The 22265-nt window shown below is 39.9% G+C and overlaps 1 protein-coding gene across 1 annotated transcript; it reads right to left on the reverse strand.

The window, feature by feature from the left end:
* Positions 1–11546: 11546 nt before the first annotated feature.
* Positions 11547–12344, reverse strand: LOC138888218 (uncharacterized). Its single transcript, XM_070170038.1, has one exon. The coding sequence runs from the start codon at positions 12342–12344 to the stop codon at positions 11547–11549; it is 798 nt and encodes a 265-aa protein (XP_070026139.1).
* Positions 12345–22265: the final 9921 nt, after the last annotated feature.

Raw genomic sequence — 22265 nt, forward strand, 5'->3', positions numbered from 1 at the left:
CTTCGGTTTTGCATATCTTTTCCTGGAACATGTAGGTATGTCTGCAGATCGACCTCCACAATGGTTGGGATCATATATCATGGTATTATCTAGTGATATACTATCAATCTGATTTATATATTAGTTAATCCTTAGTACATTGATCCCCGATATTCATTAGATTTTGGGCACTGTCTGGAATGTTAGATGAATTTTCTGTCCCAACGCCTAATTTGTAATAGCAGGTGAGTCAAATCTATTGTTATGGGCGGTTTCCAGCCATGTCCCATGACCCCTTGGACGCCCCCCATGGCGTCCTGGCAAGCCTCCCAATGCCTAGCGCCATGGTCGGCCCCGTGGTTTCAGCAGTGCCAAGTGTCAAACGTGCATGTGCCTTTGTCGCCCCACCGATAGCTCACGCCAGTGCCCAGCGGCTGGCAGATGCCAACAGTGCAGCACGCACAGACAATGTCGCGTGCACAATTCATGATGATGCCAACAGCGCCGCGCGCATAGACTATGCCGCGCGCGCAGATCTTGATGCCTCGCCAGCGCCTAGCCGCAAGCAGATTCCAACAGCTCCTTGCACAGACCCTGATGCGAAATACAAAGTTGCTGCCAATGGACCTGTTTCTACCTTGTAGAAAACTAAGTCCTTTCCATTGTAAATATAGAGTAGTTTTATTTCATGCACTTCTATTATGTTTCTCTAGATTAGTTAGGTCAAGTCTTATAACTTTGGTTTATTTTTTTTAAGCACTATTAGGGGGATCAAGCAATCAAACTTTCTAGCAAGCAAACATTTATCTGTAATGGTGTCTTTCCCCCTCGACACCGCGTAGCCTTTTGTAATAGCTTTCATTAATGCAATAAAGCTTTTATTCTCAATTCTCATTTTCGTTTTCGCAATTGCTCTTGGCATATGTTTTCCCATACGGCATTGACAATCTCGTCTGGCGTACGGAGGGGACCTCAGTTGGCGGACAGCAGCCACACTGACATCGGTTGCTTAGCCTTACGTCGCCCTTACAAGGAATCTCAAGAAGGCGCCGCATAACAGTTGGTATCAGAGCCTAGGTTCGACATCGGACGAGGGAACACATTGCCATTACCACCATTTCTGACCATGGTGAATCATGGGGACCGCATTGCTGCCCTTGAAGAAACGGTTGACGTATTATGGCCCATCGCGAATACGGTGCCTGAACTAAGAGCCAGCCTAGTGCAAAGGTTGGACGACCTGGACCGCTGAATGCTCCAAGTCGAAGTTGACATAGCAAACATCAGTCGCGACTCTGAAGGATATCGGCAAACGGCAGTTACAGAGGCAGCCGAAATTTATGGCAAATACGAGGACCTCCAACAGGAGCGCGCCTAGGATTTAGCTCATAGAGAACAAGAGGCAGACATGGTGACTGTCATGCAACAAACCATAGACAACCTGACATGCCAACTCAATGTTGTCAATGCTGCCCTACAAAGCCTACTTTGAGGCGGCAAAAACCAAATCAGGGGTGCTGTGAACCTCGCCCCTGTGCCACAAAAGCTGAAAATTCCGGAGCCAAAGCCATACGACGGAGCTCGGGATGCTAAAGAAGTGGAAAACTTCATCTTCGACATCGAACAATACTTCCATGCCGTGGGCGAGTTGGAAGAAACCAAAAAGGCAGCAACTGCTGCCATGTATCTTCAGGGTGATGCTAAACTCTGGTGGCGAGTGAAATACGAAGCCATCAGGGCCGGGGAAGATACTCTCAAGACATGGGTAGAACTGAAGGCCGCCATACGCCTGCAGTTCTTCCCCGAAAACGTGGAGTACAATGCACGGAGAAAGCTACGGGAGCTCCGCCAAACTAGGTCAGTGCGGGACTACGTGCGGGAATTATCCGCGCTCATGCTAAACATACGGGATATGGGTAACAAAGACAAACTTTTCATATACCTAGAAGGTTTGAAACCTCATGCCCGTATGGGCTGCAAAGACAAAGGGTAGATACTCTCCCTAAGACGATTCAAGCTACTGAATGCCTATGGGATTATCATATGGAAACTCAAAAGGACAGGCCTCAGCCGCCTGTCCGAGGGTGTTACAATGGGAGCTAGTCTAGCAATGGTGGCCCTAGCAGAAGTGGGGGAGATCGAAGTGCAACCAAATCCAAGACTCCTTCCTCAAGCAGAAACAGTGTTGCATCCGTCAACAACAATCAGGGAGGAAACCCCCTTCAGAATGCCGTCATTGCGGCATGCCACATTAGAACAATGAATGCCCACATATACAGATCAATGCTCATCAGACTGTTGAGGATGAGTTAGATGACGACTCAGACGAAGCAGAACAAGTAGGTGCCTTCAATGCAATTGTTGGCTCCCTCCCTAATACTTTAGCGGGAACTAGTGCTGGTATCCCTAAGAAGGAGTCATGCCCAATCGCCAAGAAAGGGAAAAAGAAGGCGGATAAGAGGCCACCTCCTACCCAAGAGAGGACCTTAATGTTCGTCGAAATGAAAGTCAATGGCAAACCTATTCGGGCAATGATAGACATAGGTGTTACCCACAATTACTTAGCCTCGACTCAGGTGAAACACCTCGGTCTAGTTGTCCAAAAGAGTGAGGGTCATGTCAAGGCTATCAACTCACCACCTCAACCAGTGGGTGGAATAGCCAAAGAAGTGCCCATGAAGCTTGGACCTTACGAAGGAAGATTCAACCTACGCGTCGCAATCATAGATGACTTCGAATTGATAGTGGATTGAAATTTCTGAAGCAAACCGACACCATACCGGTGCCATATGCCAACATGCTCCCGATGATGGGAGAAAACAGGGCCAAGCCTTGCATCATACCATGCATGCCTATAAAGATGGCCGCTGAAAACATCTCGGCCATGCAGTTGAAGGAGGGAGTCAAAAGACATGAACCTATGGTTCCGGCTACCCTTTGCAACAAGAATCAGAAGTCATATCATCGGCCTCATATGACTCATGACGCTCCTCAGTGTGTGAAGACACGTCAAGTAGAACAAAAGGATAAGTCGGGTTGCTCATCATAAACGGGACTCTTGGAGCCACTACATGCCCCAGAAAGACCTTGGGAAAGTGTTTCCCTTAACTTCATCACATGATTGCCCAAAGTCGGCAACCTTGCATCCATCTTGGTTGTAATAGATCGGTTTTCCAATTATGCAACCTTCATAGCAGCCCTACAAAACATATCAGCAGAAGATACAACTCGACTCTTCTTCTTGCATATTGTCAAATATTGGGGCTTGCCCAAAGACATCGTTAGTGACCGCGGCTCACACTTCACTAGCAACTTTTAGACCCATCTCTTTAAGTGCTTTAGGTCAAAATTGAGTCACAGCTCAAGCCTTCATCCACCATCAGATGACCAGACGGGACAGTTCAATGACATGCTGGAGGAATATCTCCGTCACTTGCAACCAGATCACAAAAGCATTGGGTGAAGCTTTTGAATGCTGCTCAATTGTGTTTCAATTCTCAAAAGAGCCCTAATACAAACAAAAGCGCTTTTGAAATTGTTACCGGATAACAAACTTTCTCCCACAAACGGTGAATGCATCAACCATACCGAAATCTCCTGGAGCTGCCAACTTCACGAGGGAATGGGAGCGCAATTTGGAGATAGTGTGGAGCTATCTCGTGAAATCCCAAGAGCGGGCAAAAAGGTTCACCGAACAAAATCTTTGCTTTGTCCAATAACAAGCAGGAGACAAAGTGATGCTAAACATCCTAAGGTGGTACTTGTTTGCAGAGAGGACCCATGAACCTCGCCTACTGCAAAAACACATCGGACCCATGTCCATTGAAAGTCGCAATGGAAAAGCCACATACCAGGTGAACATTCCAGCCTGGTGGAAGATCCATCCAGTCTTCCATGTCAGTCACCTGAGATCTCTTCGGAAAGATATGGAACATAATTCACAAAGCCAACTCACAAGACAGAGGGGAACAAACCTCACAACTAACAAGAGCCTGATCAATCATCATCTTGCAAGTAAGGCTCCGAGGATGTCGCCAACTCAGGTGGGGGAAAACTTCATGGGCGGCTTTCCAGCCATGCCTCATGACCCCTTGGACGCACCCCATGGCGTCCTAGCAAGCCTCCCAATGCCTAGCACCATGGTCGGCCCCATGGTCTCGGCAGCGCCAACTGACAAGCGCGCGCGCATGTGCCTCTATCACCCCACCGATAGCCCACGCCAGCACCCAGCGGCGGCAGATGCCAACAGTGCCACGTGCACAAACAATGTCGCGTGCATAGTACATAATAATGCCAATAGCGGCGCGCGCACAGGCTATACGGCGCGCGTAGATCCTGATGCCTCGCCAGCGCCCAGTCGCTGGCAGATTCCAACAGCGCCGCGCACACCAACAATGTCGCGCGCAGACCCTAATGCAAAATACAAAGTTTCTGCCAACGGACTTGTTTCTACCTTGTAGAAAACTAAGTCTTTTTCATTGTAAATATAGAATAGTTTTATTTCATGCACTTCCATTATGTTTCTCTAGATTAGTTAGGTCAAGTCTTGTAACTTTGGTTTATTTTTTTAAGCACTATTAGGGGGGATCAATCAATCAAAGTTTCTAGCAAGCAAACATTCTCTGTACTGATATCTCTCCCCCTCGAGACCGCGTAGCTTTTTGTAATGGATTTTATTAATGCAATCAAGCTTTCATTCTCAATTCTCATTTCCGTTTCCGCAATTTCTCTTGACATCGGTTTTTCCGTACAGCGTTGACAATCTCGTCTAGCGTACATATGGGACCTCAGTTGACAGACAACAACCACACTAACATCGGTTGCTTAGTCTTACATCGCCTTTCCAAGGAATCTCAAGAAGGCGCCGCGTAACAGTATTCATGTACATCTTACATATCTTATTGGACATAATAAGTTTAGTTTTTGCAATGGCCAAGAAAGTAAAAAAGTTTTAGGCAGTACTTCAGCTTTCCACATTTGTAAGGTGATATCTAGATTATAAGCAGAGAGTAAACTGGGAACTTACCCATTGATAATAGTGAACTTAGTTATTTGGTACCTGTTAGTGGTGGGAGGTGATAGGTATCTTCGCGAAATTGATCGAGGTGCTCGCAAGTTGATCCATACAATACGGTTATCAAAAAAAATTACAAGTGAACGCATTAGAAAAACTAACAATATCAGCTATGACTTTGATATATAATGTTACTACGACTTTTACATAAAGGAATACTAGCAAATAAAGCAGGTGGATATTATACTGAGCCAGGTTAATTCTTTTGCTATTTTTTAAACTGGCGTAATAGTTTTCTGGCCACTTAAACTTGTAGGGCTTTTAAAAGTCGATACATGAACTTTAAACTTTCCCATTTGAAAACTCTTGATTTCCTTAACTAATAAACACATCTGACCATTGAGCCTACGCGAGTATATTACACATACACAGACGTGTCCGTCCGGTTAGCAAATGACCAATGAATTTGTTACACATCTGATGATGAGTAGGCATTTTATACCATTAATTAGTCAAATTTCACTAAAAATATTTTTGAGCTTATTTTGGAAGCTTAAACAAAGAGGATATAAGAAGCTCCATTAATTAATAACATATCAAGTAAGCAATGAAATGATGAAAAATCTCCACTCAACCATTAATGTTGTCGTTTTATCACTTGTACTCATCTCCACGGAATCATCTCCAACTGTCTGCATTATCGGCAACGGAATCGACGGATCCTCCGTGGCGCACTTCCTGTGGAGCTATTCAAACTCCGAAATCGGCACAACCAGAATCTTTGAGCGGCACGATGCTGTCGGAGGGCGCATGGCAACGGTGATTATTTCCGGCGAGACATTCGAGGCTGGTGCCTCCATTCTTCACCCCAAGAACTACCACGATTTGAATTACACTAAATATCTAAATCTCTCTGTCCGACCTTCTGAATCTGATTCCTCATTTGGCATTTGGGATGGACGCGAGTTCGTTTTCAAAACCTTCACTTCCCAATCAAAGCTCCCTATATTCCTAAGCCTTGTGTCCTTCGCCAATTCCATCTTGTTTTTCTTTTGCTATGGCTTCTCTTTGTTTCGCATGAACACCTTCGTTGAGGTACTCCAACTTCACTAGCAATTGTGGAACATGCCAACAACTCCTTTTTTCCTTTTCTTAATAACTAAAAATTTGTGGAAATATAACGAAAAACAAGATTTTTTTAGATAATGCTATAATGAAAAACGGAGGCAGTGGGCAAAAGATTTGGAGAATATAGTTAGTATAGCTCTATTTTTCTGTAAGTTAGTGGTGGTATCTAAGGAGCAACTTGCAGTGTAGGTATTTAAGAGCAAACAAGGTAGTTAATTCAAGGGGCCGAGGCTTTGTTAGTTGGTACAGATTTCTATGCATATACAACCCATTTTGGACCGTTGGGCATTGGAAAGAGGGCTTTCACGCTCCTGTGCGCAGCATGCTGATTAGGACCAACTGATGTCATATGAGCATGGTTAACGGTCAAATGTGTTTATTAGTTAAGGAAGTCATGAGTTCAAGTGTTCAAATGGAAAAGTTTAAAGTTCATGTATCGACTTTTAAAAGCCCTAGAAGTTTAAGTGACCAGGAAGTCATTACGCCTTTCCAGGGGCAGCTCAGCGGATCTGTTGGCCTAAGGGGAAACCATATTGAGAGGCCCTTAAATTTATTTTATAAAATATTTATGCTAACAATAAAATTTACTTTCTAAACAATAAATTAATCATTTAAGACAAAAATAAGCGAATTTAAAAAATAAAAAAAGGAAGAAGAGCACAAAAAATAAAGTGGTGGACTATCGGATGTTGAGGTCTACAAATTTTGATTTGGCTATCATCACAAACAAGAAAAAGAAATAAACATACATAATGTAATAGCTTTAGTTTTGAGCATTAACGATGTCAAAAATATTTGCTCATTATGATCAATTTAATTAATAATTGTAGTTCATTCTATTAAGTAACACTTATTGGTGAATATCTAAAATAAATTATAAATAACCTAATATAATATGTCGAATTACACTAAAAGAAAACCGGTGTATGAATACTTTTGTGTTCGTACAGTTTGAGAGAACATTGTAAAAGGAATTCATTATGTTGTCGATATATATAACTTAATTCCTATAAGAAAAGGATAAAACTATAATTGAAGACTGAAGCAAATATAATAATTAATCAGTAAAGAAAACTATCATAATTTATGAATTTATTGATAAAAGATAACCTCAATCAAATAACAAAAAAAAATACAGCAACACTTTTCTTTATACTAATTATTTATATAACTTATATAATAAATAGTAATAACAATAAGAATTGAAAATAAATTTGGGGCCTTCAAATTATGGGGCCAGAGGAGACGACCTCACTGCCCAAGCCTTTAGAGCCGCCCTTGCGCCTTTCTAATTAGTACGTCACAATTAGAGCCAAAAGAAAAGACATGCAATAGAAACACATTTTTTACTGGTTACAAATTAAAAGTCACGTTTTTGGACTTAATACGTCAGCAGAAGAAAGATACAAGATTGCATATTAGTTGGTATTTGCGGCTTATTCTGAAGATGTTTTTCGTTACTAAAAAGGATCCCTGGTAGGAAGACTCAAATATGATCCTGATATTACAACTACTTAAACAAAACCTTACAATGTAGTAAAAGCATGCCCTAAACAAGCCTCCCTTGTGCTTCTCAAAAACTAAAAACTTCTTCATTCTAAATGTTGTGCATCAATAAAAGTATATGTTTGACCCTCAAAAATATATTTTTGTCTAGCACTTGAGAGCAAGTCGTTTAGTTTATATGATTAGGAGCATGTTTGGAAAGTCATCTTGAAAATAGATTTGGGTGTAATTAGGTGTAATTATATAGTTTTGCATATATACATTTTTTTGATAATTATATTTTATTTCATCAAAATTTCAGTTACAACCATAGCTAAAACTGGAAAGCAGCAATTTGGACATAATTCCCAAACTTATTGCATATCATCTCTACACAGTCTCATCTACACAACTCTATCGTCTATGGATAAAAGTTTAAATCTTTCGTACATCTATCCAATCTTCTAACTCTACGAGCTCTAACATGAATTTCTCTTATCAATTGCTTAATCACTTAATCTGCAGACCTTCTGTTAGCCTTGAAGATTCTTGTATTCCTTTCCTGCCATAAGTGATATACTCCACCAGCTAGTGTCATTCTATATACCTCCTGTTGAGCAGTCTTCCCAGTAGCATTCTCTATAGCCCATTGCACTTCATGCTGCCAGTTTCACACCTCCCTTCTTATACTTTGCTAAGCTAGAAGCTTTGACCACAGTTGTTTAGTATATATATACTCAAATAGTAGATGGTCGATATCTTCATTTTCGTGTTCACATAGCACATATTTCATATCATCTAAATTAGCGCAGCATGCAATCCTCTCCTTAGTTTGTAGTCTTTTGTGAAGAGCCAAGAATAAAATGAATGTTCATTTAGGTTGCCCAACATTGTTGCATACCAATATTCTCCAAGGAACTTTCTGAAATTCCCCACGATAATCTCTATATATGTCCTTTATTGAGTACTTAGGCATAACTGCCACATCTGTTTCATTGAAGCCTATCTGTTCAACCATGCTTTTTGCTTTAATGATCTTCTGTACCATCCACGAAGCTTGATTAGTTTTAGTATCCCATACTTCCCCTATCTTGGTATAGTAGGAGTGGATCCATTTTACCCACAAACAATCTTTCTTCCTACATATGTTTGATAGAAGTTTGCCAATAGTAGCCCAGTTTCATACATAGATGTCTAATATATTTAGACCCCCAACAGCTTTAGGAAGACATAGTCTATCGCATACAATCAATGCTTTCTTGGTAAGATCACTTTCTCCAGTCCACAGAAAACTTCTGCAGGTAGCTTCTACCATCTGAGCAACCTTTTTTGGAAGTACAAATACCTGTGACCAATAGACTTGAATAGAGTACAACACATATTTCACAAGCTGGATTCTTCCAGCATATGATAAGTATCTAGTAGTCCATGATTTGATTCTAGCCAGCATCTTATCTATTAGTGGTTTGCATTGAATAATAGATAGCCTTTTTGTACTCAAGGGAATTTCTAAGTATCTAAAAGGCAATTCACCCTTGCCAAATTGGATAATCTGTAAAATCAACTGTTGGATATCCTGTTGGACACCACCAAAGTACACCGAACTTTTCTCAACATTGGCAATCAATCCAGACACCTGTGTGAATTTTTGGAAGTATTGGATCAACATAGTGACAGACTTCAATTCACCTTTACAGAATAATAAAAGATCATCTGCAAAACCAAGCTGTATAATCTGCAGCTTCTTACATCTTGGATAAAATTTGAAACTTTTGTCCTCACAGACACCCTTCAAACTTCTACTAAAATATTCCATAGCAAGCACAAATAAGAAGGGGGAGAGGGTCTCCTTGCCTTAGAACTTTCTTAGCTGGAAATGGTGGCAGTGGCTCTCCATTGAGTAGAATTGAATATGATACAGTTGATATCAACACATAATCCATCTAATAAACTTTGCTGGAAACTGGAGGCGTTGTAGGATTTGCTCAACATATGGCCATTCCACTGAATCATAAGCCTTCCTCATATCTATTGTTAGCATACATCTAGGAGTGATACCTTTCCTTCCATATCCCTTCACCAGTTCATGACTCAAAATAATATTGCCTGTAATTAATCTACCTGGGACAAAAGCTAATTGACTTTTGTCCACAAGGCTGTCCATCACCCTCTGCATCCTAGTAGTAAGGATTTTGGAAATCCGCTTATATAGCATAGTGCAACATTCTATTGGTCTGAATTCTGATATCCTTGTGGGTTTCTTAATCTTTGGGATTAATGTAATTGTTGTACAGTTTATTGCTTTATATATATCTCCTTCAATTAAGAACTGGAGAACAACTTCAATAACATTACTTCCAATCACACCCCAAGCTTTCTTGAAAAAGAGTGCATTAAATACATCACATCTATCATCAATACTTATAAGGGCTTGAAATACTTCATCTTGAGTTACATGTGATACTAGCTGCAGTTGTTGATGTCTATTGAGCACATTCCCACGTTTTATAACCTCAAGATCTATTACTGGTAGCTGAGCAGCAGCACTCCTTAGTAGTGTTATATAGAAATTAGTCACTTCTACAACAATGTCTTCAGGTTGCTGAATAATATCTCCTTTAGAATCAATAAGGCTTGTAATTCTGTTCTGAACCTATCTATTACTCAAGCTAGCAAAGAAATAAGCATTGTTCTCATCACCTAGTTCTAGCCATTTGTTCCTAGATTTCTGCTTCACAATACTTTCCTCCACTAGGCTTCATTTCTCTAGTTCAATTTTCACTTATTTCTCTTCTTCAAATAGTAGATCTGGTTGAGTGTGATGACCCATTTGTGTTTAAATATCTTGCAACTTCTGTCTATAGAACTCAATCTTCTCTCCTACATTTCTGAATTCTGTATGATTTAGTTGTTTTAACTCTTTCTTCATTGTTGTTAGCTTCCACCATATGTCTTGCATGTCTGTTTTCCTGTAGTCTTGCACCAAGTATTAGCCACCACTTTTAGGAAGTCTATGTGATCTGCAAGGCAATTAAGGAATTTAAAAGGCTTTGGACTTCTTTGCACGTCATCTTTTAATTGGATACTTAATGAGGTATGGTCTGAAATCCCAGGGTTTAAGATTATTACTTCAATAATAACAACTGTCATCAACCATTCTGCATTCACAAGAGCTCTGTTTATCCTGCTCCAGATTTGTCCATTTGACCAAGTATATTTCCTCCCTATTGCTCGTAATTCTGTCATGCTACTAGCTTGTATAAAGTCACTGAAATCCCTTATTTTATTCTCCTGGACTAGGTTGCCAAACTGCCTGTCCTATATATCAGTTATAGCATTGAAATCCCCAAAGAGTAACCATGGCCTTTGGACAGACATATTAACCCCTTCAACTCTTCCCATAACTCCTTCCTTGCCTCAATAGTATGCAAACCATAGACTACTGTCAAGTACAGTTTTAGATGTAAATGAGGAATGCTAAGGATTTCATGAATAGCCTGAGAGCTCATGTTAGTAGCTTCAAACTCCAGTCTGTTTGGGTCCTAAATAATCTATATTCTTCCTTTTAAGCTATGTGCATAGTTTGCAAACCATTTTCAGATAGTTGCAATTTTTTGTATTACTCTGCTAGCATTATGTTCCTTTACTCTATTTTCCAGTATAGCTATCAATGCTACATCATAGCTTACAATGAACTTCTTTACTTCTTTTTTCTTATAAACTTTATTTACACCCCTCACATTCCAAGTTATAAGTCTCATTTACTTGGTAGTTTAGACTTAGAATCCCCATCACCCTGGTAGTTACATTGCCCTTTCTCCACAATTATATCCCCTATCTCAAAGTTAAGTGGACTAAATTTATTCACCACATTAATGCCAATATCACCCCTTATGTTTGCCATCCCACTTTTAGCTGCAGATTTCTTTTTAGCTAGTTCCTAGTCTGGTAGTTGATCAGTCTCAGTATCACCTATCTTGCTTGCATGTATTACATTATTAGTTGGAACACTTTCATCCTTTTTAGTCTTGCCTGGTTCTGTTCTTCTTCTCCACTCCATCCTTGATTTTTGTTTTCCTTCTATAACTGTGTGGGTAGCCCTGCAGCTATGTCCAACCTGAAGGCAGGTGTGGCAATATTCAGGAACCCAATCATAGTGAATTGATTGCTCAAAAACTTTGCCCTTAGGATCCATAACCTTTAGAACAGTAGGCATCTCCTTTGTAACATTCATTTCAACCAAAAACCTTGCATAGGAAATCCTCTCCATTTTTGAAATGCATTCATCTGTATATAGTGGTATTCCTAAGCCACTTCCTATCCTACTGAATGAATCCATACTCCAACAATTCAATGACAAGTTGGGCAGTTTTACCCAAATAGGGATAGTCTGTAAAATTTCCTTGCTGAAATCAAAATTAGGCGACCAAGCTTTAACAATTATAGGTTTGTTTCTTATCGTATACAGTCCAAACATCAGCACAACATCCCTATCCTCCACACTGTTGAGCTTAACCACAAAATAGCCATCATTATGGAAGTATATTTTTGGTTTGGTAACAAAATTCCACTCTGCAGCAATAAATCGATCCAAAACACCAATTGAGGGGGAGTCACCCACAACATACAATACAATTGCATGTTTCCATTTCATAGTTTCTCGCTCAACCTCATCTGTATCTAGTTCAACTATTTTTTCACCATTTTTGATCGTCAGAGCAATAAATTTGAGATTCATACCTCTAGACGCCAAATTATTTCCAGCAAATAGGTTCACCCACTCTTTCTTTTGTGCCTCATCTAGTTTTTTTATAAATTTGAACTTCCTTCGTCATAGCTAGCTTCATTGCTTCCGTCTGTTGTACCTCCTTCCTCTGTATCACCTTTTCAACCTTAATTTTCTCTGTAATTGGAACTTTATCCAGTAGCTTCACAGTTTGGCTTTGTCCACCTTTATCAATTGGAGTTGATCTAGCTGAATTCACTCCATACAAAGGCGACCATGTCTCATTAGAGCTCTGCAACTGTTCCATTGAGCTCGACAGCTTCTGCATGTCTTCGATCTTCTTTGTTTGCTCAATTACTGATTCCTTACTAGCAATTGTGATCTGGATCACTCTCTTTGGTCTCCCCCTACCCATGCCGGCAGAGGAGCACGTTAGCTCACCGTCAATGCGCGTCCGTCGTCGTTGATTTTAGAGAGAGAAAGTAGAGAGAAGTCAGAGAATTTAGTTTTGCATATTTGTTTGGCCAAGTAATTACTTGGTCAGTATGGAATTAGGTGTAATTAGAGGGGTGTAATTACACTCTCCAATTCTCAAGGGGGAGGTAAAAATTGGTAGTAATTACACTATGTAATTACAAAGTTGCTTTTTAGTTTCTTTATTTTTTGTTTTTATTTTAATTTTTCTTTATAAATTTTTATTTCTATTATTTTAGATTTTTAATTTTGTTTTTACTTTCTAATTTCTTTTAAAAATTTAAAATATATTTTTCTCTGTACATTATTATCTTTTATTTCTCTACCTTTACTTCTTGCGATTCAATGTAATTGCTTATATTTTATTTATTTTTTATTTAATTATTATTCTATTGTTTGAAACTACACATCCTAATATTAGAAATAATGAGCCATGAACAAACTTGACATATAATGAGTAATGCAATTAAAGTGGAATTTTATTGTTGAATGTGGTTATAAACTTATTATGTTTCCTAATCTTAAGTTGTAGTGGAACTTACTATTATTATGTTGGAATTTAACATATGTTATACCTATTTTTTTTTAATTTTAAAATTATATTATATTCATGATTCTAATTTGCTTGCTTTAATAATATTGGCTCACATTACATGTTGTTCATTTCTTAGTTAGAATTGATAGATTAGTTTTGTCAAGCATTTGAATAATGTTATGACATTATAATTATAAATATTAATTTATTTTATCAAACATGAATTCCATAATGTTCTTACAAGACGTATATTTTTAGTTTTTGTAAGTATCTAAAGTAAATATTATTAATTTGAAAAATATATATAAATTATTTTTATAATATTAGTTATAAATATATGATTACTAATTAATGTATATTCACGAAAATATATGTCTTAAATACCAAATATAATATCATTTATACTTATAAAAATTTATAGGCATATATTTATTATATTAACTTTTAAGTTTTGATAATTATTTTATTTAAAATTTAATCTAATTGTATAATTATACTTGTGCAACCAAACACTAAACTTGTAATTACACTATAATTATACTATGACAAACAAGTAGGTCGTCGTAATTATACAACTGTGTAATTACTACCCTAATAATTACACCAATTTTAATTACTTGGTGGCTTTCCAAACATACCTTAGATTAATCAGACCCTAGATTAATTTGTTCCAACAAAAAAATGTGGGAAAGAGTGTATAAATTCGCCAACCATTGGGGAGGCGTATGTAAACTAAAATATAAGTGACGAATGGTTACTTGTACATGCCACCTTATCATAGACCATATAAATTATTTCACATCTCTCTCATGTCAAAAAATAAATTTTCAGAAATCCAAAGTGTTCTTCTCCAAATTCTGATCACCGGCAGTCAAGCATTTGGTCACTACATCCTTCAATATCCCTGAAAGCCACAGCTTTGACAAATACCTAGGGTTTCTAATTTTTAACTCCAAACCTATAAAGAGAGATTTCCAATTCTTCCTAGATAATTTTAAAACAGGATTTGCGGGTTGGAAAACTAATCTTTTGAGCATGGCGGGCAGGACTACTCTTATTAAGGCAGCCTTAAATTCGCTCACAAATCACGTCATGCAAATCACTAATCTACCAATACAACTCTTAAACCAGCTACAACGTTATCAACGAAATTTTCTTTGGGGAACCACACACCAAAAAAGAAAATTACATTCTGTACGATGAGAAAGAGTCACTACATCCAAAGTGGAAGGGGGGCTGGATATTCAAAGATTAAAAGAGAAGAACCAAGCCCTCCTAGCTAACACAGCTTGGAGATTGTTCCACAATCCATCGTTCTTTATGGGCATCTTAATCTCCAAATATATTTCCCCTAACACTCACCATTCTTGTAGGCCCTCTAGAACTTGGAAAAATATTCTTTTATGATGGTCTGCATGCCAACAAGGCCTTGTTTGGAGAATATCAACGGGCACAAATGTACAATTTTGGAATGACCCTTGGTTAGGCCCCGTTTAATCCTGCGACATCAAGTTCAAGGGACTTTATTTCTTTAATTAGGACTCAAGGGCTACAGTCTCCCAAATTATGCAATCCAATATGCTTGCTTGTCCCCAGCTATCTCTACAACTCCCACCACCTATAATGAACTCAATACAACAGTTCTACCTTCCCCAATACTCAATTGATCTTGACCGATTAATCTGGGGAATCACCTCCGTTGGCAAATTTGCGGTGCGATCTTGTTATAATTCCCTCACCCACAGTTTACACCCAACCAACAGTCATGGATGGATTTGGAAACTACAAGTCCCCCCAAAACTCAAGTATTTCCTATGGTTATGTGTACAGAATAAACTGCCTACTAATGCTTATCTCCATCAACTAGGTATTATTAATAGTTCACCATGCCACTTCTGTTAATTAGAAATCGAAAATACTTTGCATATTCTCGTACACTATGCAAATGCTAAGCAATGTTGGGCCAACTTGAGCCTATCTTCCCTTATACACTCTACCCCTTTTACGACCATTAATCTTCATAAAGGGCTTCGAAAATTATTTATGCTATAAGAAATAAAAATAGCTTTATAAACACTAGGATTCTGGCAAACGCCACCATAATAAGACATTTGGAGATATAATATTATTACATGGCTTGCACTCCAAACTCAAAAAAAAAAAAAAAAAGTGCCTAAGTATATAAAATGGATACCACCCAAGCTTGGTTCCATGAAACTAAACACAGATGACGCCTCAGTAGGAATGTATGGATTGGCAGGCGTAGGTGGAGTCTTCCGAAACCCCAGGATGTTGGATCATGGGATTTGCAGGAATTACTACTGCAACAAATGCTATGGAATGAGAACTGATGGTGTTACTACGTGACTTACAAATGGCAGTCCATCTCAATTTATAACCATTAGAAATTAACGTTGATGATGTGCAAGTAATAAACATTTTACATGACCATAACTCTGATTGCTCCCATGTTATTATTGATTGCAGGTGTCACAGCCCCAAAACCGTCCCGGTCGTGATGGCGCCTATCGTGAAACTAGGCCAGCCAACCCATTTCCAAAATAGTCCACATTTCATTTAAAACTTAAGTAAACCATATTTTTAACCGAAATCCGATAAAAGATATAAAGTAAAAAATCAAAACAAAGCGGGAAATACAAGCCCAACTGCGGGTGTCACTAAGTCATGAGAAAAATACTACAACTGTTCGAAATAAAACAAGACTAACATAGTCTGAGAATAGCCAACAAATACACTAAGAGGAAGATAAGGAAGGAGAAAGGCGGGACTGCAATCGCCAGGTAGCTACCTCGCTATCTCCAATGAAAGTCCACGACTGAAATGATCAACAACCGCTACTGATAACTAGGGATTCTAGTTTATTTTATGCTTTTTTTTTGCTTGAGTTTTGGACTAAAATGTGTATAAGTATTCCCAAAAGCAAACTTGTTGTGCTTGTTTGCAGTGTTTGATCAAAAGGAGACAAGGATGTCATAACCAGCTCAAAAATGAGTGAAACCTACACAAGTTCAAAGCCAAGTTAAAGCAGCGCTACAGCAGAAAATCCACCGCGGCCACAGAAGACCCACCACGATCGCGGTCCTTTTATCGCGGTCCACGGTGGCAAGGTTCAGAGATATATAAGTTGAGGCACTGCAAGTTACCGCGGTCCGCGATGATTTTATGCGACCGCGGTACTCCTACCACGACAACGGTCCTTTTACTGCGATCTCCAGAGAAGAGATTCAGAGAGCCTGGAGTCTGAGCAAAAGCTGAAGACCGCGATCCGTGGTTGATTTACCGTAGTCGCGGTATCCTCACCGCTGCAGCGGTCCATTTTCCGCTGTCAGCGGTACCTCCGTCAGGGGCGCTTTTGTCCGGAAAATTTGGCTGTGTATAAATACTACTTTTTTAGATTTTTAGGTCATTTTATCTTAGTTGAGCACGCGAAACGCCGTATTTGTCTATTTTGATTAATTTTGTAGCTTACTTAGCAATTAATATTAGTCTCTTATCTTGTAATTACAATTTATGGATTATTCTTCATCTCAATCTATGATTTCTTCTTCAATTATGAGTAGCTAAACCCATTAGCTAGGGTTGTGGCTCAACCCTAGTGTGAGTATTTAATGGGTCTTTTATTCTAGGGCTTAAACATTTATGGGTGATTGTTATTTAGCCTGATTTATGCTTTATATGTTGAATTAGTGGTTGCAAACACTAATTTGTGCCCTTTTGACTTAGGCTCTTCTTGAGAAAGATAGACTAAATCTAGGAATTTCAGGCCAACAAGGAATTGGGGTGTATTCAAGAGATTGATAGCACCAATTAAAGGGTTAAACCTAGAGATAGTAATACTTGGCTTGAGCCAATATTGCTTTGCACAAATTGAACACCCAATTGGGCTTGAGAAAGCCAATTAGGGCAAGGTCACTCTTACTACCGAGAGGTGTAGAGTGAGTAGCTTCGTGCATTGGCTATATCACGATCCCAACTATAACATTATTGTCCTAAGTTCTAGATCCTGTTAGATAATCACCTAGGAGTAAGTCACTTCCCTAGTGCCTCTTTACCTATTTAGAAAACCCAACAAACATAGAGACTTAGCTTAATTTTGCACAACATTAGTATAAAATTAGAAGTAACAAACAAACAAGAATGATTAGAAGTGTAATCAAGAGCATCATACACTGCTAGATTAGATAGGAATCCAACTCTAAATATTGTATTAGCTCCCTGTGGATTCGATCCCGACCTTCTCGGGTAAAAGCTGCATCGACCACTCTTGCCACTCTGTAGTGGTGTAGGGTTGAACCCGATCACTTTTTGGCATCGTTGTCGGGGAGCTAACAGTTTTGACTATCTATCTAAATAGTTTTGTGTATTATTTTTCTTTCCTTCTGTGATACTAATTTTTGTGTGTCGCCAATTCAGGTACAAAATGGCGAACAATGACAATGACCCTCTTGGAAATGCTATTCCGGGGGAGGAGGTAGATGACAATATTGATGATGAGGTACCTATAGTGCCTCAGTCTCAAAGGAGAGGCCGCCAGGCCAATGATAATATTCCAGACCCTCCCCCTCCACCTCCAAGAGCGGCTCCTCGGGTGCTTCCAAACGAAGAATATGCTAGTGCAATTGTCCCACCCCGAATCTGGGCGGGCAATTTCCAAATTAAAAATGTGATGTTGACTTTGTTGGAGCAGCGATGGTATTTCACAGGTGCTCCCCATCAGAATGCTTACAAACATCTTAAAGGCTTCGTGGATACCTGTTGGGGAAGTAAGCAAATAAATGTGTTAGAGGATGCACTTCGGTTGAGATTGTTCCCTTTTTCACTTAGAGGGAAAGCTTTGGACTGGCTTGAAAGGCTTCCCAACCATTCCATCACTCTTTGGGATGAGTTGGCGGACAAGTTTATAGAAAAGTTTTTCTCGCCGGGGCATATGGCGACTTTGAGAGATGAGATTTTGGCCTTCAAATAGGAACCTAATGAACTACTTCATGAGATATGGGAGAGATATCAGACAATGGTGAAACAATGTCCGAACAATGACATGACCGAAGCAATGATTCAGCAGAAATTCTACCGTGGTATTAACACGACCAATCAGTGTGTAGTGAACTAGCTATCAGGGGAAATTTTATGAACACACCTTATGATCAAGTGTGTGAGATATTGGATAAGATGGCAGATACTTCCTCAGCTCGGCAAAGTCAAGCCAATGTGCCACAGGGTGACCCCACTTTCATCCACTTGCACAAAGAGCTCCATGATCATGGCCAGGCAATAGTAGAGTTAACTACTATAATGAACCAGATAGCGAAAACTCAATTGCAATAGGTTCAAGCTCCTAGACAAGTAAATGTTGTGGAAGGTGTCAACATGTTGGTCAACAAGAGGCGACAAATAGGTCAACAAGGTCAAGGTAGTCCGAATCAATATGACCAAGGTAGTGGTGGTTTCAATCAAGATAAGGGCTATGATGAGCAAAATGAAGAAGTGCAATATATGAACAATTACCAAGGACAAAGGGGCAATGCTCCTAACCAACAATAACAATGGAGATCCCAAGGAAATTGGGGGAATCAAAACCAACAAGGCAATAACAACTGGGGGAACAACAATCAAAATTGGGGCAACCAGAACAATCAGGGTAACTGGAGTGGCAACAACAATAATTGGGGAGGAAAAACAATCAAGGGGGTTGGAACAATGGCAATCAAGGGAATCACGGGCAAGGCTTTCAAAGGCCTCTGATGTATCAACAACCAAACAACCCACCTCCATTTCCGTACCAAGGTCTTAGCTCGTCAAATAATGAGATGGGACGGATAGAGATGATGTTTGAACAAATGATGAAGAAGAACGCCGACTCTGATGCCCAGTTGGCATCCTACAATACTTCAATCTGGAATTTGGAGGTTCAACTTGGCCAGATTTCAGTCTTTGAATACTCTCCCTAAGGAGGCTCTACCTAGTGATATGATAGTAACCGAAAGGTGGAAACAACACCGGGCATGCAATGGCGGTGATTACTAGAAGTGGTCGTGGTGGTGATGTGAATACCTCCAAGCAAAAGGAAATTGTGAGTGATGAGATTCAAGTGCAAGATGATAATGTTCCTTTAGTTGATGAGCAAGTGAGAGAAAAGAATGTGAATGCGAAAATGAGGATTGATGTTCACGATGATTAGGTGGAGACCCAAAATGACGTGAACCCGTCTAGGAAACACGTAATAGACATACCGAAAATGCTAGTGCCCAAGGCTAAGGCTCCCTTGCCAAGGCCTCCTCCACCTTACCCTAAAAGGCTTGCGAAACAAAAGAATGAGAACCAATTTAGAAAATTTATTGACATGATAAAGATCTTATCACTCAATGTTCCTTTGGTGGAAGCTCTTGAGCAAATGTCGGGTTACGCCAAGTTCATGACAGACTTGGTGACAAAAAAGAGATCTATGGACTGTGAGACCATCAAAATGACTCACCAAGTAAGTGCAATTCTGCACTCGATAGCTCCAAAGCTTGAAGATCCCGGCACTTTCACCATCCCGTGTACCGTTGGGAGCTCGGATTTTACAAAGGCATTGTGCGATTTAGGTGCAAGTATCAATTTGATGCCTTACTCCGTGTTCAAAACTTTAGGTATTAGGCAACTGAGGGCTACTTCAATGAGGTTGCAAATGGCGGATAGAACTATGAAGAGGTCGCTTGGTATTGTAGATGATGTTCTTGTTCGGGTGGACAAGTTCATTTTCCCCGCTAATTTTGTGATCTTGGACTGTGAGGTTGATTATGAGATTATGATCATATTGGGAAGACCTTTCCTTGCAACTGGGAAGGCCTTAGTTGATGTAGAATCAGGGGAACTTACCTTCCGGGTGGGTGATGAAAAAGTGGTCTTTCATGTGTGTAAGTCAATGAAGCAGCCCATACTGAAGTGTGCTCTTTCATGGATCTTGTCACGAAAGTGATAGTTGATGATACTAGTGCAGTGATCAATGTGGAGGACCCTCTAGAGGCGGTGTTGTTGAATCTTGATGTAAATGAGGATGAAGGCCGGGTGGAGTGTGTCAATGCTTTACATGGAATAGGCTCTTACTCTTATGAGCCTCAGAAGCTCTCTTTGAATCTTGAGAATAGGAAGACTCCACCAACAAAGCCCTCAATCGAGGAACCTCCTGTGTTAGAGTTGAAGTCGTTGCCTCCATACCTCGGGTATGAATTCTTAGGCCCTAGTTCAACTTTGCCAGTTATTCTTTCCTCTTGTCTTACTAACATGCAGGTAGATGCCACATTGACGGTGCTCTAAAAATGGAAGAAGGCAATCGGATGGACTTTAGCTGATATCCGGGGGATAAGCCCCACCTTTTATATTCACAAGATTATTCTTAAGGAAGATGCCAAGCCCTTCGTGGAACATCAAATGAGTTTGAATGAGGCTATGTAAGACGTTATGAAAAAGGAGGTAATCAATTGGTTAGATGCAGGGGTTGTGTACCCCATCTCGAATAGTTCTTGGACTTCGCCGGTGCAATGTGTGCCAAAGAAGGGTAGTATGACCGTGGTTACCAATGTGCAAAATAAGTTGATTCCCACCAGGACTGTCACCGGATGGAGGGTGTGCATGGACTACCGCAAGCTGAATAAAGTGACCCGCAAGGATCACTTTCCATTGCCTTTTCTTGACCAGATGCTAGATAGACTTGCTGGGCGTGCCTTCTACTGTTTCTTGGATGGGTACTCTGGGTACAACCAGATTTTGATTGCTCCAGAAGATCAAAAGAAAACCACCTTCACGTGTTAGTATGGTACCTTTGCCTTTTCTAAGATGCCATTTGGGTTGTGTAATGCACCGACTACATTCTAGCGGTGTATGATGGCCATATTTACCGACATGGTGGAGGACATTTGGAGGTGTTCATGGACGACTTTAGTGTTGTTTGTGTCTCGTTTGATGAATGTTTGAAGAATCTGGACAAGGTGTTGGCCCAGTGCAAAGAGACCAATCTTGTGCTTAACTGGGAAAAATGTCACTTTATGGTCAAGGAAGACATTGTCCTCGGCCATAAGATCTCAAAGCACGACATAGAGGTGGACAAGGCTAAAATTGAAGTAATCTCAAAGCTTCCTCCTCCTACATCAGTCAAGGGGGTTAGAAGTTTTCTTGGGCATGCAGGGTTCTACAGAAAATTCATCAAAGACTTTTCTAAGGTAGTGAATCCCTTGTGCAAGTTATTGGAAAAAGATGCCAAGTTTGTGTTCAATGAAGAATGTATGAAAGCTTTTGAACTCCTCGAGTACAAATTGACAACCACTCTCATTATTACCGCACCCAATTAGAGCTTACCTTTTGAGCTCATATGTGATGCAAGCGATGTTGCGGTAGGACCTGTTTTAGGTCAAAGAGTGAATAAGATGTTTCACCCGGTGTATTATGCAAGAAAAATAATGAATGATGCTCCAGTGAATTACACGATGACGGAAAAAGAGTTGTTGGCTATTGTGTTCGCAATGGAGAAGTTTAGGTCTTATCTCATGGGTGCCAAGCCGATAATTCATACCGACCATGCCGCACTCTGCTACTTGATGACGAAGAAGGATTCCAAATCTCGATTGATTAGATAGGTCTTATTACTTCAAGAGTTTGATCCGGAGATTGTGGACCGGAAAGGGTGTGAAAGCCAAGTGGCGGACCACTTGTCCTGCTTGGAGGAGGAGGGAAGATCCCGTGATGGCCTCAAGATTAATGATTCATTTCCTGATGAGCAGCTCCTATCTATGTATGTGAATAGCATGCCCTGGTTTGCGGATATTGCCAATATCCTTGTAACCGGTATTGTTCTGTATGAGCTCTCTTCTAACCAAAGGAAGAAGCTTAAACAAGATAGCTTGGACTACTACTAGGATGAGCTATAC

Source organism: Nicotiana sylvestris, chromosome 3 (genome assembly GCF_000393655.2).
Source record: "Nicotiana sylvestris chromosome 3, ASM39365v2, whole genome shotgun sequence".
NCBI lineage: Eukaryota > Viridiplantae > Streptophyta > Magnoliopsida > Solanales > Solanaceae > Nicotiana > Nicotiana sylvestris.

Coding starts and splice junctions, on each gene's coding strand:
- LOC138888218 (XM_070170038.1), bottom strand. CDS start 12,344: ATGAATCTCAAATTTATTGCTCTGACGATCAAAAATGGTGAAAAAATA.